The sequence below is a fragment of the Sinocyclocheilus anshuiensis genome, unplaced genomic scaffold (genome assembly GCF_001515605.1).
Source record: "Sinocyclocheilus anshuiensis isolate Anshui unplaced genomic scaffold, SAMN03320099.WGS_v1.1 scaffold55, whole genome shotgun sequence".
Lineage (NCBI taxonomy): Eukaryota > Metazoa > Chordata > Actinopteri > Cypriniformes > Cyprinidae > Sinocyclocheilus > Sinocyclocheilus anshuiensis.
In genome coordinates, this window is record NW_015549647.1 from 795,832 (window position 1) to 810,382 (window position 14,551).

A 14,551-nucleotide genomic window follows, 5' to 3' on the forward strand; every position below is an offset into this window, starting at 1 on the left:
CGCAATTGGGCTAATTTCGGGCTAGTTTTGAGGAGCAATTGGGCAGATTTTTTTGTGAAAACCTGGCAACTCTGTCTGAGGTAAACGATCCATTGTCACCTTCAGTATGGCTACAAAGGTCACACAAATGACATTCAAACGAACTCTGATTAACATGGAAAAGATACGTTTATCACATTTCGTGGCATCATGTCTGATAAGGACACGGTGTGAATATGAATGCATTTTCTTCAATTCATTCAAACTGAAATCAAGTTCTAAAAAATCAAGGTTATTTCTGGCCAATTTTGACACATGTAGAGGATTTATGGTTACACTAATGGTCAATTTTTTTTATTTCAATGATGTGTAGACAATTGTTTTTTACACAAGCTCTTCAGTAATAGAAAGTCCAGGTTACCAAGTGGATGATCAATACAGAAACACCAGAAGTCAGGCCACACGATGTTACTTCCAACATTCCAACAAATAAACCCTTCCATGCAAGTTAGATCAGTGACAGCTGTGCTGTTAAAAGCAGCGCTCAACAGCATCAGGGTATCTGGGGGGAATTTACAAGAGATCATATTGACATTTTAAGCACCAAAAAGAGAGAGCTATTTTCATAACGCCAATCTGTAGTGCACAGCTGTTGTTTATGTGCAAAGGCATGTTTGTGTGTTATCAATTTGCTCTGTCTCTTCTACAGATCGTGCATTATTTTCAAGGTTGATCTGATCAGACGTATGGTCAGAAGGCAACCTACTGCTTGATTCCAATCACACACTTTGGCCCCTGTTTCAAACTGACCTTTTCCACCCGCAAAGTCACGTGATCTCCAGACACAATAAGGGGCACGGATATTTGAGATGCCTTTGTACTTATAAGGGCATTGTAATGTTGTGAGATTGCTAGGCAACTGGAGAGAAGTGTATCATTGTCATTCATGAACGAGCCTTATAAAAGTTAGAGTCTCTGCACAGACATCATGAGGAGGCACTTCCCATAGTCTTAGTCAGAGATTTACTATAATGATCTCTGGTGTTCATGTGGTTAAGAGACTGTAATGCAATCCAGAAGAAGATGAGTATACTTCACTCCTGCCCAGACTCCTATAAATCACGTTACAACTTGTTCTCCAAAGCAGAATTTCAAAAAACCTTCAAGTGAAGTTCAGGAATGAGACTGGGGTTCTAGAAATTCTCAGGAACAGGAAAATAGGCTTTAGGGAGTCTGAATCTTCAGCTTAGGCATGTTGTTTTGCTTCATCAGGCTTTTATTTATTTATTTATTTTACATTTTGAGTGATACTTTTAAATGTGGATCTTTAAGATTATGAAGCAATCAAGGACTATTAATATCCTTAACCCTTTTCTCAAGCAATAAGTTAACAGTTTAGTAGCAGATTGAAATGAACCACTGAACCAAGTCTATTATCAAGCTTTATTTTCTGACCCAAGATAATCAAATCTGCACCTTCAGTGTCATTAAGCAAGAATCATCTTGGGTCGAAAATCACACTGAGGCTAGAAATTATCCCAGCAATTTTGCACATTATATTGGCTGGTGGAAATGACCAATTATTTCAGAAGTCAGAATGAAAAATAGGACATAAATGTGTTCTTTTACTCCCTATAAGCCACTATTTTTCTCAGTGCGAGTTCTCTGACATAAAGAACTGTGGTGCTCATGGGACAACTGGTTTCGAGTCTGGACTTGGTCATGATCCTCCTTCTCTTCCCTCTCTACTACATTGTCTACCAAATATATTGGAGTAAAAGTCTTGGTACACTGTAAAAAAAAATCCGTAAAATTTACGATAAAAAAACAGCAGCTGTGGTTGCCGGAATTTTACCGTAAAAAATACGGTAGTAACGTTTTAGGTTTTATGGTTTTAACTTAAATTTACAGTTAAATACCGTAATTTAATTAACTGATATAATGTTAATATACCAACCTATTGAAGTACTGAAATCTGTTTTGTATGTTTGTAATACACTGATAACCACCAAATGCAGGTGGTGATGAGAAAGTCACATGATGAACCAAAGTCCATCACAAGCAGCTTTTATATAATAACATATATAGAAGGTGCACAGCGTCATTCACACAAACACTAAACACCATCATGTTAACACACATAAAACTGAAATAATGCAATAAACATTCATTTAACAACATTAGGTGTAACACACAACCCTAATATACAAAACTGATAAGAAAAAACTAAGAAGAAACATAGTTATTTCAACAAAAAAACATCAAATTTGAAATGTAACGCAGGGAATTTTACGGTTATTCACTGTAAATTATACGGTCTTTTTCACTTCCAAAAACGGTATACTACCGTAAAATGAATGTCCAATACATGTAATGTCCAATACAGTTTTTCACCGTGTATAGTAGGGGAATTTACCGTTAACCATTTAACAGGTTTTTACTGTAGCATATTTACAGCCTTTTACTGTTAAATTCACTGTCACTTTTTACAGTGTACATAAACTACAACAACTAGAATATTTGATTGGAAATTTAGATTTACACTAAGCAAAGGCAAGTAAGGGAATTCACTTTATTTTTGCCTAAATGTGGAAGGGATATTATAGTTAATTAAAATTAAATTTTTATTTCTTGAAATAAATTAAATTTTAACTGAAATTTAAAAAAAAAAAAACTATTTTTAAAATTATTATAAATTACAAAAATTACAAAAACTATATATATATCCCACTGGCTCATCTTACCCAACTCTCCCTATAACATTAACTACTATGCATGTCCAGATGTCAGACAAAACTCTGGTGTGTTATATATATATTGTACTAAAAATTGTGTGTGTGTATATATATATATATATATATATATATATATATATATATATAATAAAAAACTAATAAAAATGACAAAAACACACAACTCACAACTATAACTAAAATTAATATCAACACAGAAAATATAAAAATAAAACACTAATTCAAAATATTAATAAAATCTCAATGATACTAAAATAACCCTAAAATGTGGTTGGCCTCTTACTTTTTTTATAGCAAATGCTACCTGTTGTTTCTATAAAAATAGTCTGGTTTTAGAAACCACACTGCTGTTACAATGGTAGTAGAAAACCATTCAGGGTTTTATATGTGGTTACTATGGTCGTACTACAAACATCAGAGAATTCAAGCATGCAAGATCATGTAAAATAACTATTTGTTTTAAAGCAGAGTATTTGCCTTTTCTTAAAAACTTGAACAAGTATTGCATTTAGTTACCAAAAAACACACTCCTTTTTACAAACCTTGTCATATTTTCATTTAGGTGTATTGGTTATTTTAGATATGTATTGTATTGTATTGTATTGTATTGGCCCAAGCCACTAAAATGATCCTAGAGATATTTAAACACTTCAGTTTTACGGTTACACAAACATTAATAGGCAACATTGATGAAAACTCTATTTATAATGTATGTGTGATACTAGGCAATGAGAGATGCAGTTCTAGTCACATTTACTTATTAGGGCGCATAAAACAACCGCATGATGATCGCAGTAATTATTGGCCTGAGATTAATTACGCCAGCCATGTGTTTGAGCCCACGCCTATTGTTTTCTTGATTACATCTGTCCTACTGTATCCTCTCTCACACACACTGGTCTAATGCAGTGTTTCAATGCATTCACGTATGATTTATGTCGAGAACCAGTGTGCAGGTCTGCATTACTGTTATTCTTCATCAAAATGCCTGAGACCCACGCCCCACGCATTAGTCATTGTTTCCATCAGAGGACCATCCCCATCACTTTCAGGAGGAGGAACCCTTCAAAAATGAAAATGTCTTACCATATTTGGACTCTGGATTTTTCTCCTCCGGCTCCATTTGCAAATAAAGGATGCGCACTTGTGGCAGTCACTTAAATCTCGAAAGGAACAGTATCGCCGTTGCCTAATCTTGCGAGGAATTGGCCATCAGCAATTCCGCCGCTCTACAGTGGGAGTGTGTGGCAGACAGCAGCGCATTCAACAGCACACGCATAGCGACGTGTTTCGCTTGTCCGAGGAGAGAGCGCGAGGGCTGAATTCACCAATGAGAGGACAGGAAAAAATGACAGACAGTCGCCTCAGCCAATGAAACATAAACGCTCCTTCGCTGAAAATCGCCAGCGTTTGGCGTATCAAGAAATCAGTTTTAGTTATTCTAATTGTACATTTACAAAAACAACAAACAACTGATATAATACTCATTTGCCCCACCACTGACAACTTTTTAAAGAATAACTTTCTCTGAATAAAGATCTATTAAATTCTCCGTTTCTGTAGCTATGATAATGGTGTTAGAATGCAATTTTTTTCTAACAACGAATTTTGGCGTGAGAAAAACTGCAAATTCACGCAGTTTGGCGGAAAACCAGGACGGTTCCTAGAAATACTAATTAGATGAACGTTTTAACGATACTTAAAAAATCTGATATTCACTGATTATCATGAATAATGTAATAAACCGTCATGTTTCACACCAGGTGACAAAGTTGTGCAAATTCTTGGTACCATCGCCCCTCCCAGACCCTTTACATCCGTTTTAATCTAAAATGTAATAGCTACAGAAATGTAATTAAAAAAGTTTTAATTCTAAGAGCGTTTTAAAATTTGGCTAAAATAAATAAATCATGGAACATTTTATAAGTCCCAACAACTCTACAACCCCGACTAATTGAAAAAAGATGTCGCCCCCAGGTGGGTATAAAAGAACAATATTTTGTATTAACAGGCTTTATTTTATTTTATTATTTTATTTTATTTTTTTGCTATGACACTGCGCTTTAATATAATGTATAATTATAATTTATAATTATATAATACGCTTTCATTAATTTGCTGATTTATACAAACATAAACAATAAAAATACCCATTTTCAGAATTTAGACAATGGAATTTCATGCTGAACCAACACACATCGTGACACACAGATAAAGTATCTTTATCTTCATTTTACCTATGTCATTCTGTTTCATTCAGTGAAGTAAATTGAAACACACTGGATCTTAGCCATGGGTTGCCATGCAAATATGGTCAAATTGCAGTAACTACTTAAAGGCACAATATGTAATTTTCGCCGCTAGAGGGCGCGTTATTAAGCATCAGTCTCATATGAGTTCTGTTTTTGGAATTTATATATCCACCTGTAATTATGCACGTGCACGACATAGAAATATTCATATCAGAAATGTTACAGAGGACACCGACCCAGCAGTCACTGTTGTGTGTTGTAACAGAGCATTAGCCTCTTCTAATCATCCAATCCGAGTGCGCGGTGCCGGAGAACGCCTTCGACATGCCACAGGATTTCAGACGGTGTCATCAGCCATTTTGAATGTGGCATGATCAAACAAGCTTAATTTAAATCTTACATTTGCAAATGTCAAAATTCGATATTTGCCAATTGCCATATTTAGTTAATATAATAAGTGATGTATGTAATTATGTAGTATGAAATAATTATTGACGTTTTATAAATATAAAAAATAATTTTACATATTTATTGTGGGGCAAACACAGAGTCAAAGGCATTATGAAACATACCTCACAAAAGATGGCGGGCCCGTTCTTCCAATTTGTGCATGTGACACGTTCAACTCTACTCTGAATATAAATAGTTTTACAGAAGACAGGGAAATCATCTGATCGAAGACGTTGAAGGTATTATGTTTTTAGTACATTTTCCAGTATGACTGCATGGCGAATAGAATAACTGTCAACAACTACATGTTTTAAAATATACATCTGAAATATAAATCTGAAATCTGTAAATGTGTCTCATATGGGTTTCAATTTCGTTGTGCAATTCCAGTTGTGTAACCATGCGTGGACTAGACGATTATTCAATAGAAAAAAAATCTTTCTAATGGGAATATAATAGCAATATATACAGTAACTACACTTACAGTAACAACTTACGTTATGAATGGTATTATAACAGATAAAAGTTGCAATCGTTAAGAATACGCATAAAATTACATCTTACAATATTTATGAAGTAATAACATAAGATTATGGCATAACTCAAAACAAAGTCTAAAAACATGCATTGTGTAGCTTACAAAACGTCAAAAAGTGAATGGAAAGTAAAACAGGAATTACTGCTGGAAATATTCAAAGTCACTGTGAAATAAACTTACTGTGAGTGTGTAAACACTGTTATAATGTTGCTGTAACACTATTAGTAACGCATTTTGTTGCATTTTTTCAGGTTTGAATACACCATGGCATTGAGAACAGCTTTATCGCGTCTGCTGGTGAACTCACAGAGATGTTCTCTGATCTCTGTGTCAAGGGCCCAGGGCACTTCAGCACCTGCAGCATATGGTTAGATCGATGATTCACCATAACATAACCAAAACTCTGAATGATCATATCAGTTGTGAGGACAAAACAAGTAGAGAAAACAGGAAACTTTTTATGGCACATTATTTTACTTTTCAAACTAATAACCAGTGGCGTCGTTTGGTGATGGTGATGTGTAAATGCACTGCATAACCATCAGTATATTTAAAAAAAAAAAAATGCTTAGGCTTACACACTAAAATTTGATCAAATGACATCAAGTTTCAGAATTTATGCATTTTCATGTTTAGGCTTGGCAACTGATTGATTGTGCTAATAACCAAATCTCAAATTTTCTTTTCTTTTTTTTTCAGAGACAGAGGAGCAAGTGAAAAAAACACGTAAATATATTTGTGTAATATTTTCAGATGGTAATGTTTGAATTTGATTTCATGTACTGTATTTGAGCTGAAACCATTTGGATTTATAGCTAAGGTGCAGTTTAACTGCCGTGATGTGTTGGATCTGGAAGGACAGCTCACAGAGGAGGAAATCATGATCAGAGACAGTTTCCGCACATACTGCCAGGAGAAGCTCATGCCCCGCATCCTCATGGCCAACAGGAATGAACGTAAGTGGAACAGCTAGTAACAACTAATGTATTAGAACTAGGGCTGTCAATCGATTCAAATATTTAATCGTGATTAATCACATGATTGTCACGAGTTAACTCGTGATTAATCGCAACTTAATCGCACATTTTTATCTGTTCTAAATGTACCTTAAATTAATACTTTTCAAGTTTTTAATACTCTAATCAACATGGGTATGTTTATTATTAGTGAAACTATACTCAACATAGATCATAAAGAATTCAAATACAGGTTTTCACAAAAAAGTTTTTTTAAACCATTTTTAAGAAATTGAATCAAAAGTATCAATTATTATATTAATTTAAACAATTGTTAAGAATTAATTATTATATTAAATAACATATAACTATATTTTACTGACTTAATTGTTTGGATTTTTATAATGCATTATCTTCTTATCGATCTACCAGTTCATATTTACAACTGTGCTGCTTGCTGCATGAAAACATGGGTGGATGGTCGCATTGGTCTGAACAAAAACAGCAGACGGGCTTACTGAAAATGCTAATTCATTCTCTGCCAGCAGAACGGCAGAAATATAGCGGTTTCTCCGACTGTAAACAAAGCAGCAGCTGACTTTGAAACGTGCAGCGCTCATATTTATACAATGAAATCATAGCCTTTTGAAGTTGAATCGTCACATTAAGCCATATCACAATTCTTGTCTTTTCCTCCCCAAATTTAAGACCTCTTGAAATCATAATTAAGACTTTCTTGTACCATTTAAGACTTTTTATGGCCTTAAATATGATAGAACTAAATTTAAGACCTCTTAAGACTTTTTAAGGATCTGCGGAAACCCTGAAACAGAAAATGCGCGCTGCATTAATTGCATGTTAATTAAATTAATGCCATTAAAATGAATTTGCGTTAATGCGTTATTAACGCATACATTTTGACAGCCCTAATTAGAACAGGTGTTGGCAACCTTCATGCATGATTAAAATGGATAGTTCACCCAAAAATGAAAACTCTGTCACCATTTACTCACCCTCCCCTTGTTCTAAACCTGTATGAGTTTTTTTTTTCTGTTGATCACAAAAGAAGATGTTTTGAAGAATGTTGGTAACCAAACAGTTGACGGTAGCCATTGACTTCCATAGTATTATTTAAAGGGGTCATATGATGTTGCTAAAAAGAACATTATTTTGTGTATTTGGTGTAATGAAATGTGTTTATGCGGTTTAAGGTTCAAAAAACACATTATTTTCCACATACTGTACATTATTGTTTCTTTTCATGTATCTAGTATGATAAAACAGCGCTGGTTTTTTCCCCCACATACGCACGACCGGAAGAAGCGGAAGCGGCCGACTGTGGCATAATAAAAGCGCCGCTGCTTTCGAGCCGTGTGTCGCGCTCGTTCAGCGGCCTCGTTTCACTTCGACGGCTTTCAGCCTCACCCTGCTTCATTCTTTTTGAATACGCGCCCTCTAGCGGCGAAAATTACATATTGTGCCTTTAATTGCTTAAACAGGTTTATTTAATTTTATTTTATTTGAATAAAATTCTAAATGCAACAAGGTTGTTGTCTAATGTGTAAATTTAAATCTGTGGCTCTGAATTTTCAGATTTCCATCGGGAGATTTTAAATGAAATGGGAGAGCTTGGTGTCCTTGGGCCTACGATTCAAGGTAAAATCAGACTTGATCATGTCTGTCGATGAGACTGTACAAGAATCATCCCCATGAAAGTGGAAATAAATACAAACCACAGTCTCATTTAATATCATATCTCACGTGTACAGCTTCCAGGAGACTCTGATTCTGTTGTCCATGACACTGAATGTATAAGGTACATTGTCTGATGTTTTTGGATCCTTTGTGTTAAAGGATATGGCTGTGCGGACACTAGTTACGTGGCATACGGTCTGATCGCCAGGGAGGTGGAGAGAGTGGACAGTGGCTACCGTTCTGTTATGAGTGTCCAGTCCTCACTGGTCATGCACCCTATCAACGCATATGGAACAGAAGCACAGAAACAGAAATACCTTCCTAAACTGGGTTAGTAAACTGCCTAAACTGCATGTTATGTCATTGCATTGAACTGCTGTAAAAAATATTTACATATCTCAAAGTCCCCATGGAAAATCAGTCATTTTAAAATGAATATCAGTCATTTTAAAAATAGTCATTTATATATTCCATTTATACATTTTCATTCTCCCCAGCTCGTGGAGAGATTCTGGGCTGTTTTGGACTTACAGAACCAAACCATGGGAGTGATCCTGGTGGTATGGACACCAAAGCCAAATACAACCACTCCAGCAGGACATATACCATCAGTGGGGCAAAAACATGGTTCGTGACCCTGAATAGTTTGCATAGTTTGGTTTTATGAAGAGTCTGGCCTTGGAAAATAATCTTTGCATTAAAAAGAGCTTTTAGACAGGAAATACGTCACAGAATTTCTGTGTAATCAAGTCAGCTAAGTGCTATTTTAGTATCATTAATATACTTCATAGTTTTTATTAATATGTCGAAATAGTTTTCTTTTATATTTTCCATCTGCATTTAAATTTTTGCTTAAAGTTTTAGTAATTTTCTTATTCTTATTAGTTTAATATGTCTATATAGTTTTTAGAAATTTTTATTTCATGTTTAGTTTAATTGTTTTAGTACTTTAAGCTCAATATTAGTTCAAAAACAGGTTTAAAATTAGTACCATTGGCAGCTAGCTAAAGCGTTTTTTTAAACGTTATTTTATTTCAAGTAACATTTTTTGAGTGGTTTTAGATGTAGTTTTAGTTAATGATAATAACCCTGCTCACACCAATACAAAAGTATAGTATTATGTTCAGTATGCTCATATGCAAAAAGCAGTATTCTCATGCAAAATGTAAAAAAAACAAACAAAAAAAAACAAATGTCATGGGGATGGTATAATTTACTTAAATACAGCAATAATTTTGTAAGCTTGATAGAGCCATCAGCACTCTGAAGTTGAACAGCACGGTATCATTTAATGTGAAGGTCAGTTCATCGGACTGTTCTTATGTAAGAGATATCATCTTGAGGGCCGTGTACCTACGTCCATATTTAGATTTTGTAACTTCACCCTCTACGGGGTGTTTGTCCCTTGCTGGTTTAGGAGGACACTGAAATCTGCCGACCATCTGTTTACTTAAGTATACAATGTGAATCTGGCTTGAAGTCAGAGATGTTTCTGTCTGAGCAGATATTAAATTTACAGTTTTCATACTGTCAATCATTTAGCAGATGCTTTTATCTAAAGCCACAGTAGTACTGCAGTGTGCACAAAAAACTAAAATTAAACTGAAACAATAATACAAACTACACTAGAAAAAGTGAAACGACTGTGTAATTGTATTTTTATATTGATCTAAACATTGTTCAGTTTGTCTACAATCAAAAAACACAATCAAATTAAAATACATTTTGTTTAAATAGTATTTTCACTGACTCCAGAAATTTACTGACTTCAGAAATGATTGTGGGTTTTATTGTTTGTATGTATGTATGTATGTATTTATTCAGCACATAACAGAAAATATTATTCATATTTTAAAAAGACATCACAATAAACATTAAGGTGTTTCAAAGTTGTCTTTAATAATTTTTAAGTAAACCACATTAAACATTGACTGTTTTTAGTTTTATCTTATGTGAAAATTCTACTTTCATATTTTAGCTTTTGTTTATGGTGAAATTTAATTGTAACTAACAAAATAAATTATCATATGGGTCTAGATTGAGTAACATTTTGGCTAATGTCTAAGGAAAATATTAATTATGATGTTTATAATAATTATTATAATTGTAATAATATATAATTGTTTTATTTTGTTTGAATGTTTTTGTCTTTTGGAAAAGAACTATATTTGATTAATATTAAATCAATGTTTGACCAAACCAGAAACTTAAATGAGAAAAACTAATCCATTTTGGCTGTAACAAATTAGAGTATTTTTTTTAACTTGGTCCAAATTATAATTATATATGTATCATTATAATAACCCTGCATTGCACACATAAATCTTGAACACACAGCACAGATGAGTGATAATAAGCACTTCACACAAACACTTTTTTTTTTCTGTGAGCAGGATCACCAACTCCCCATACGCTGATATCTGTGTGGTGTGGGCCAAATGTGAGGATGGCAGAGTGAGAGGGTTTGTCCTGGAGAGAGGAATGGAGGGCCTGAGCACCCCTAAGATAGAGGGCAAGTTCTCCCTCAGGGCCTCAGCCACCGGGATGATCCTAATGGACGAGGTTGAAGTGCCAGAGGAAAACCTGCTGCCCCATGTGTCTGGCCTTGCTGTGAGTTTTTTTTTGTCACTGTCATTAATGGTGTGTACTAAGGCATGCATCACTTAGTACTCACTAGATCACACTTCTGAACGACTGCCTAAAACTCATACCAACCCAGATAACTGATAGAATCACTGAAATTACAAGTGGAATAATAGTAACATGGCCACTGAGGTGATTCTTCACTCTTTAGACATTTGATCTTACGTGTTGATTTTTGTAGGGTCCCTTTGGCTGCCTGAACAATGCCCGTTATGGCATCGCGTGGGGCGCTCTGGGTGCTGCAGAATTTTGTTTCCACGCTGCCCGCCAGTACACCCTGGACAGGTTATCAGTTTAACATGTAACATGCATGTATTAGTACTAGTTGTTTTTTGTGTAAGGAAAAGTGTATATTTTAGGTATTTGAACTAGTTACCAGTTGATGACCTTTTTTGTATTTAATCTGAATAGTCCTGAAGTGTGACAAATTACAAAAAAATATTCTTTATATGGATAATAATAATTAATGCATGTCATATAGGGTTAGGCGATGTAACTTAACATTTGTATCTCAATATTTTTCCAAGTTTTGATGATATTCAATACAGGGTATCACTGAGATACTATTATAGTTTTTATTCAAGTTTTGAATTAGTTTTTATTTTTCTGTTTTCATTTTAATTTTAGTTAAAGTTTTAGTAATTAAAAAATTATATGTCTAGATAGTTTTCATTCATTTTTATTTTAGTTTTAGTTATTTTAATACATCAAGATAAACTAAATGAAAATGAGAAATGATGGAAAATGTTATTTGTTTAATTTAGGGATGTAACGATTCACTCTACTCACGATTCGTTTCGATTCACGATACTGATTTCACGATTCGATTTTCTCACGTTTTTTTTTTTTTTAAACAAAATTAGATTTAAGACAAAATATAAATGAAAAGGTGTCCTTTTATTATTGCTTGGACAAAATACCACACATTTCTTTGTGAAACAGAAATATGTCAAATAACAAAACTAAATTTAAATTTTAAAACAAACCCCAAATCTAATCAAATAAATAAGACAAAAAAGGCACCCACTGCATTGGAATCACAATCCAAACAAAGATGCTTAATACATGCAGCATGAGCAGTTTTTAAAATCTAAATTAGATTGTATAATTTGACATTTTAAAACAAAAACAGAATGCTCTGACTTTAGTTTTGGGAAACTATATACCACATAAAACATCTGCACGAAATAAAGAGCAGAAGCTCTGATTGAGATGCAGATTCTCTCTCTGACAGCAGGTGGCACTTATGGAACAGCAGTGATACAGCGTTTCCTTGGTTACCGCTGTAAACAAAGCAGGGCACGCTGCTTTAATATGAATTATACAGAGACGAGATGAAACGAAAATATCATCTAAACTTTTCCAAAGACAGTCAGTTCCCCTCAGACAGAGATACATTCATATAAACACCCACCCCCAAATGTATCGCTATAATGTAACATCCCAACCGATTTGAATAGTCACATATTTGTATCGATTTTCAGCCGGCTCACAGTGAATCGTTGCATCCCTAGTTTAATTTAGTTATAATAATATCACAATAATAAAACAGTTTGTTAATTTTTTGTTTTATTTTATTTCAAGTGACAAAAATTGTTTTATGGTTTTAGTTAACTATAATAACCCTGATTCAGTATATATGAATATTTTTGCATTTGGTCTTTAAAAAGCTGCTTTTTTTTTTGCCCCCCATGAAAAAGACTTAATTTGAATTAAACACATTTATTATAAAGTACATACAAATAGTTTACTCCAAAATAAGCACAAAAATAATAATAATAATAATAATAATAATAAAGACAAAGTGACCACCTACTGCTTTTTAGTAAATTAACACAAAAGTCACATTTAAAAATCAAAATAAAATATGAAATGCAAAAAATATGAAAATTATACAAGTGTCATTACAGTACTGAGTAATATGAATTAACTACTTACGATAGGGTTAGGTTTTGGTTTAGGGTTAGTTGCTTGTAAGTACATGTGACTATGTTACCTTTAATTTGACTTTTAATTTCACCTACATATATGTAAATGATTTTACTATATAGAATCCAGTTCGGAGTCCCTCTGGCCAGAAACCAGCTGATACAGAAGAAGATGGCAGACATGCTGACAGAGATTACAATCGGCCTGCAGTCCTGTTTACAGCTGGGCAGACTCATTGACCAAAAGAAGTGAGTCATTAACAAAGAGCTTACATCACCTGCACTCATGTTTTCTCAGTCTTGGTTATTAGTTTAATGTGTTTATGCAAAACATTTGGAGGAGTTCAGAGCTCACAATCCGGTGCCCTAAACACCCATGAGCCTTGTCAGATTAATCCCAGCTGTCTCATAGCCAAAGAATCCTGCAGTTCATTGAATTTTCGAACACATTTCTCCAAAAGATACACACAAGAGATGATCTCCATGCTGAAACGGAACTCGTGTGGGAAAGCCCTGGACATCGCCAGGCAGGCTAGAGACATGCTGGGAGGAAACGGCATAGCAGATGAATACCATATCATACGCCATGTCATGAACCTAGAGGCCGTCAACACATATGAAGGTATGAGAGGGAGGAAAAAATGTTTCATTTGACATGAAAGCTATACATTTGGCCAGCAGAGGTCAGTATAGGCTTTATATGCAGTGCGCTAAGGCAGCGATAATAACACTGATGTAGAGACTTTCAGTTTAATCTGAACCATACGAAAAGCTTCTAAGAATGTTCTTCCTTTTCACAGGCACTCATGACATCCATGCTTTGATCATGGGCAGAGCTATCACTGGACTCCAGTCTTTTACTGTTGGAAAATAAACCCATATTTCTCTCTGAACATGGGTATGATGGATTTTTGTATCTGTTTCTGCAGTGAGGGAAATACTTGGCCAACATACATGCATAAGTGCCTCTGTGTGCTCTCAAATCTTTCAGTTAGTAATGGGTCCAATCTCACTAAAATCTGCACTTACAAATCTTTAACGGGATCTTCTCTCTAGGGTTGACATGAAATAATATGTCAGGTTACAAAGACAGTTGCATTATAAAACTGTTAATGGTCTTGTGGTTAAATTACTGAAAGTATTGGATCCACATTATTCATTGTACAATGATCATGACAACTAATGATGAAAGATCATTCATAGCGGTTTCAAAATACTGTCGAAAACAGTTGTTGTTTTTTTGTCAAGGAAGCCAGACATCCTGCTTGCACTTTAGACAGACCCGCTGGTCATTGTCAATGACTTGTACATTTTGTTGTATTTATTGAGTCCTGAAAATAAATTGAATATATCACTA

The 14,551-nt window shown here is 34.3% G+C and overlaps 2 protein-coding genes across 3 annotated transcripts in view; one reads left to right on the forward strand and one right to left on the reverse strand.

Annotated features, from left to right (window-relative positions):
• Window positions 1–4,038, reverse strand: part of LOC107659973 (choline transporter-like protein 2) — a 20,686-nt gene extending 16,648 nt beyond the window's left edge. For both annotated transcript variants that reach the window (XM_016449110.1, XM_016449108.1), the window contains exon 1: window positions 3,819–4,038. In XM_016449110.1, the coding sequence (XP_016304596.1) occupies window positions 3,819–3,855 (37 nt within the window). In that variant the 5' untranslated portion in view covers window positions 3,856–4,038. The remainder of the gene's footprint in view (window positions 1–3,818) is intronic.
• A 1,518-nt stretch (window positions 4,039–5,556) lies between these two features.
• LOC107659974 (glutaryl-CoA dehydrogenase, mitochondrial-like) lies at window positions 5,557–14,551 on the forward strand. Its single transcript, XM_016449112.1, has 12 exons — window positions 5,557–5,673; window positions 6,224–6,339; window positions 6,672–6,698; window positions 6,788–6,928; window positions 8,522–8,584; window positions 8,783–8,953; window positions 9,121–9,250; window positions 11,017–11,233; window positions 11,448–11,551; window positions 13,318–13,443; window positions 13,656–13,816; window positions 13,995–14,551. The coding sequence occupies exons 2-12, from the start codon at window positions 6,237–6,239 to the stop codon at window positions 14,066–14,068; spliced, it is 1,317 nt and encodes a 438-aa protein (XP_016304598.1). The 5' UTR covers window positions 5,557–5,673; window positions 6,224–6,236; the 3' UTR covers window positions 14,069–14,551.

Excerpts from the sequence above, each read along its gene's own strand:
- LOC107659974 (XM_016449112.1), top strand. The coding sequence starts at position 6,237 with ATGGCATTGAGAACAGCTTTATCGCGTCTGCTGGTGAACTCACAGAGA. Across the intron at positions 9,251-11,016 it reads ATCAGTGGGGCAAAAACATG|GATCACCAACTCCCCATACG; the intron begins GTTCGTGACCCT and ends TTCTGTGAGCAG. Across the intron at positions 13,444-13,655 it reads AGACTCATTGACCAAAAGAA|ATACACACAAGAGATGATCT; the intron begins GTGAGTCATTAA and ends TTTCTCCAAAAG.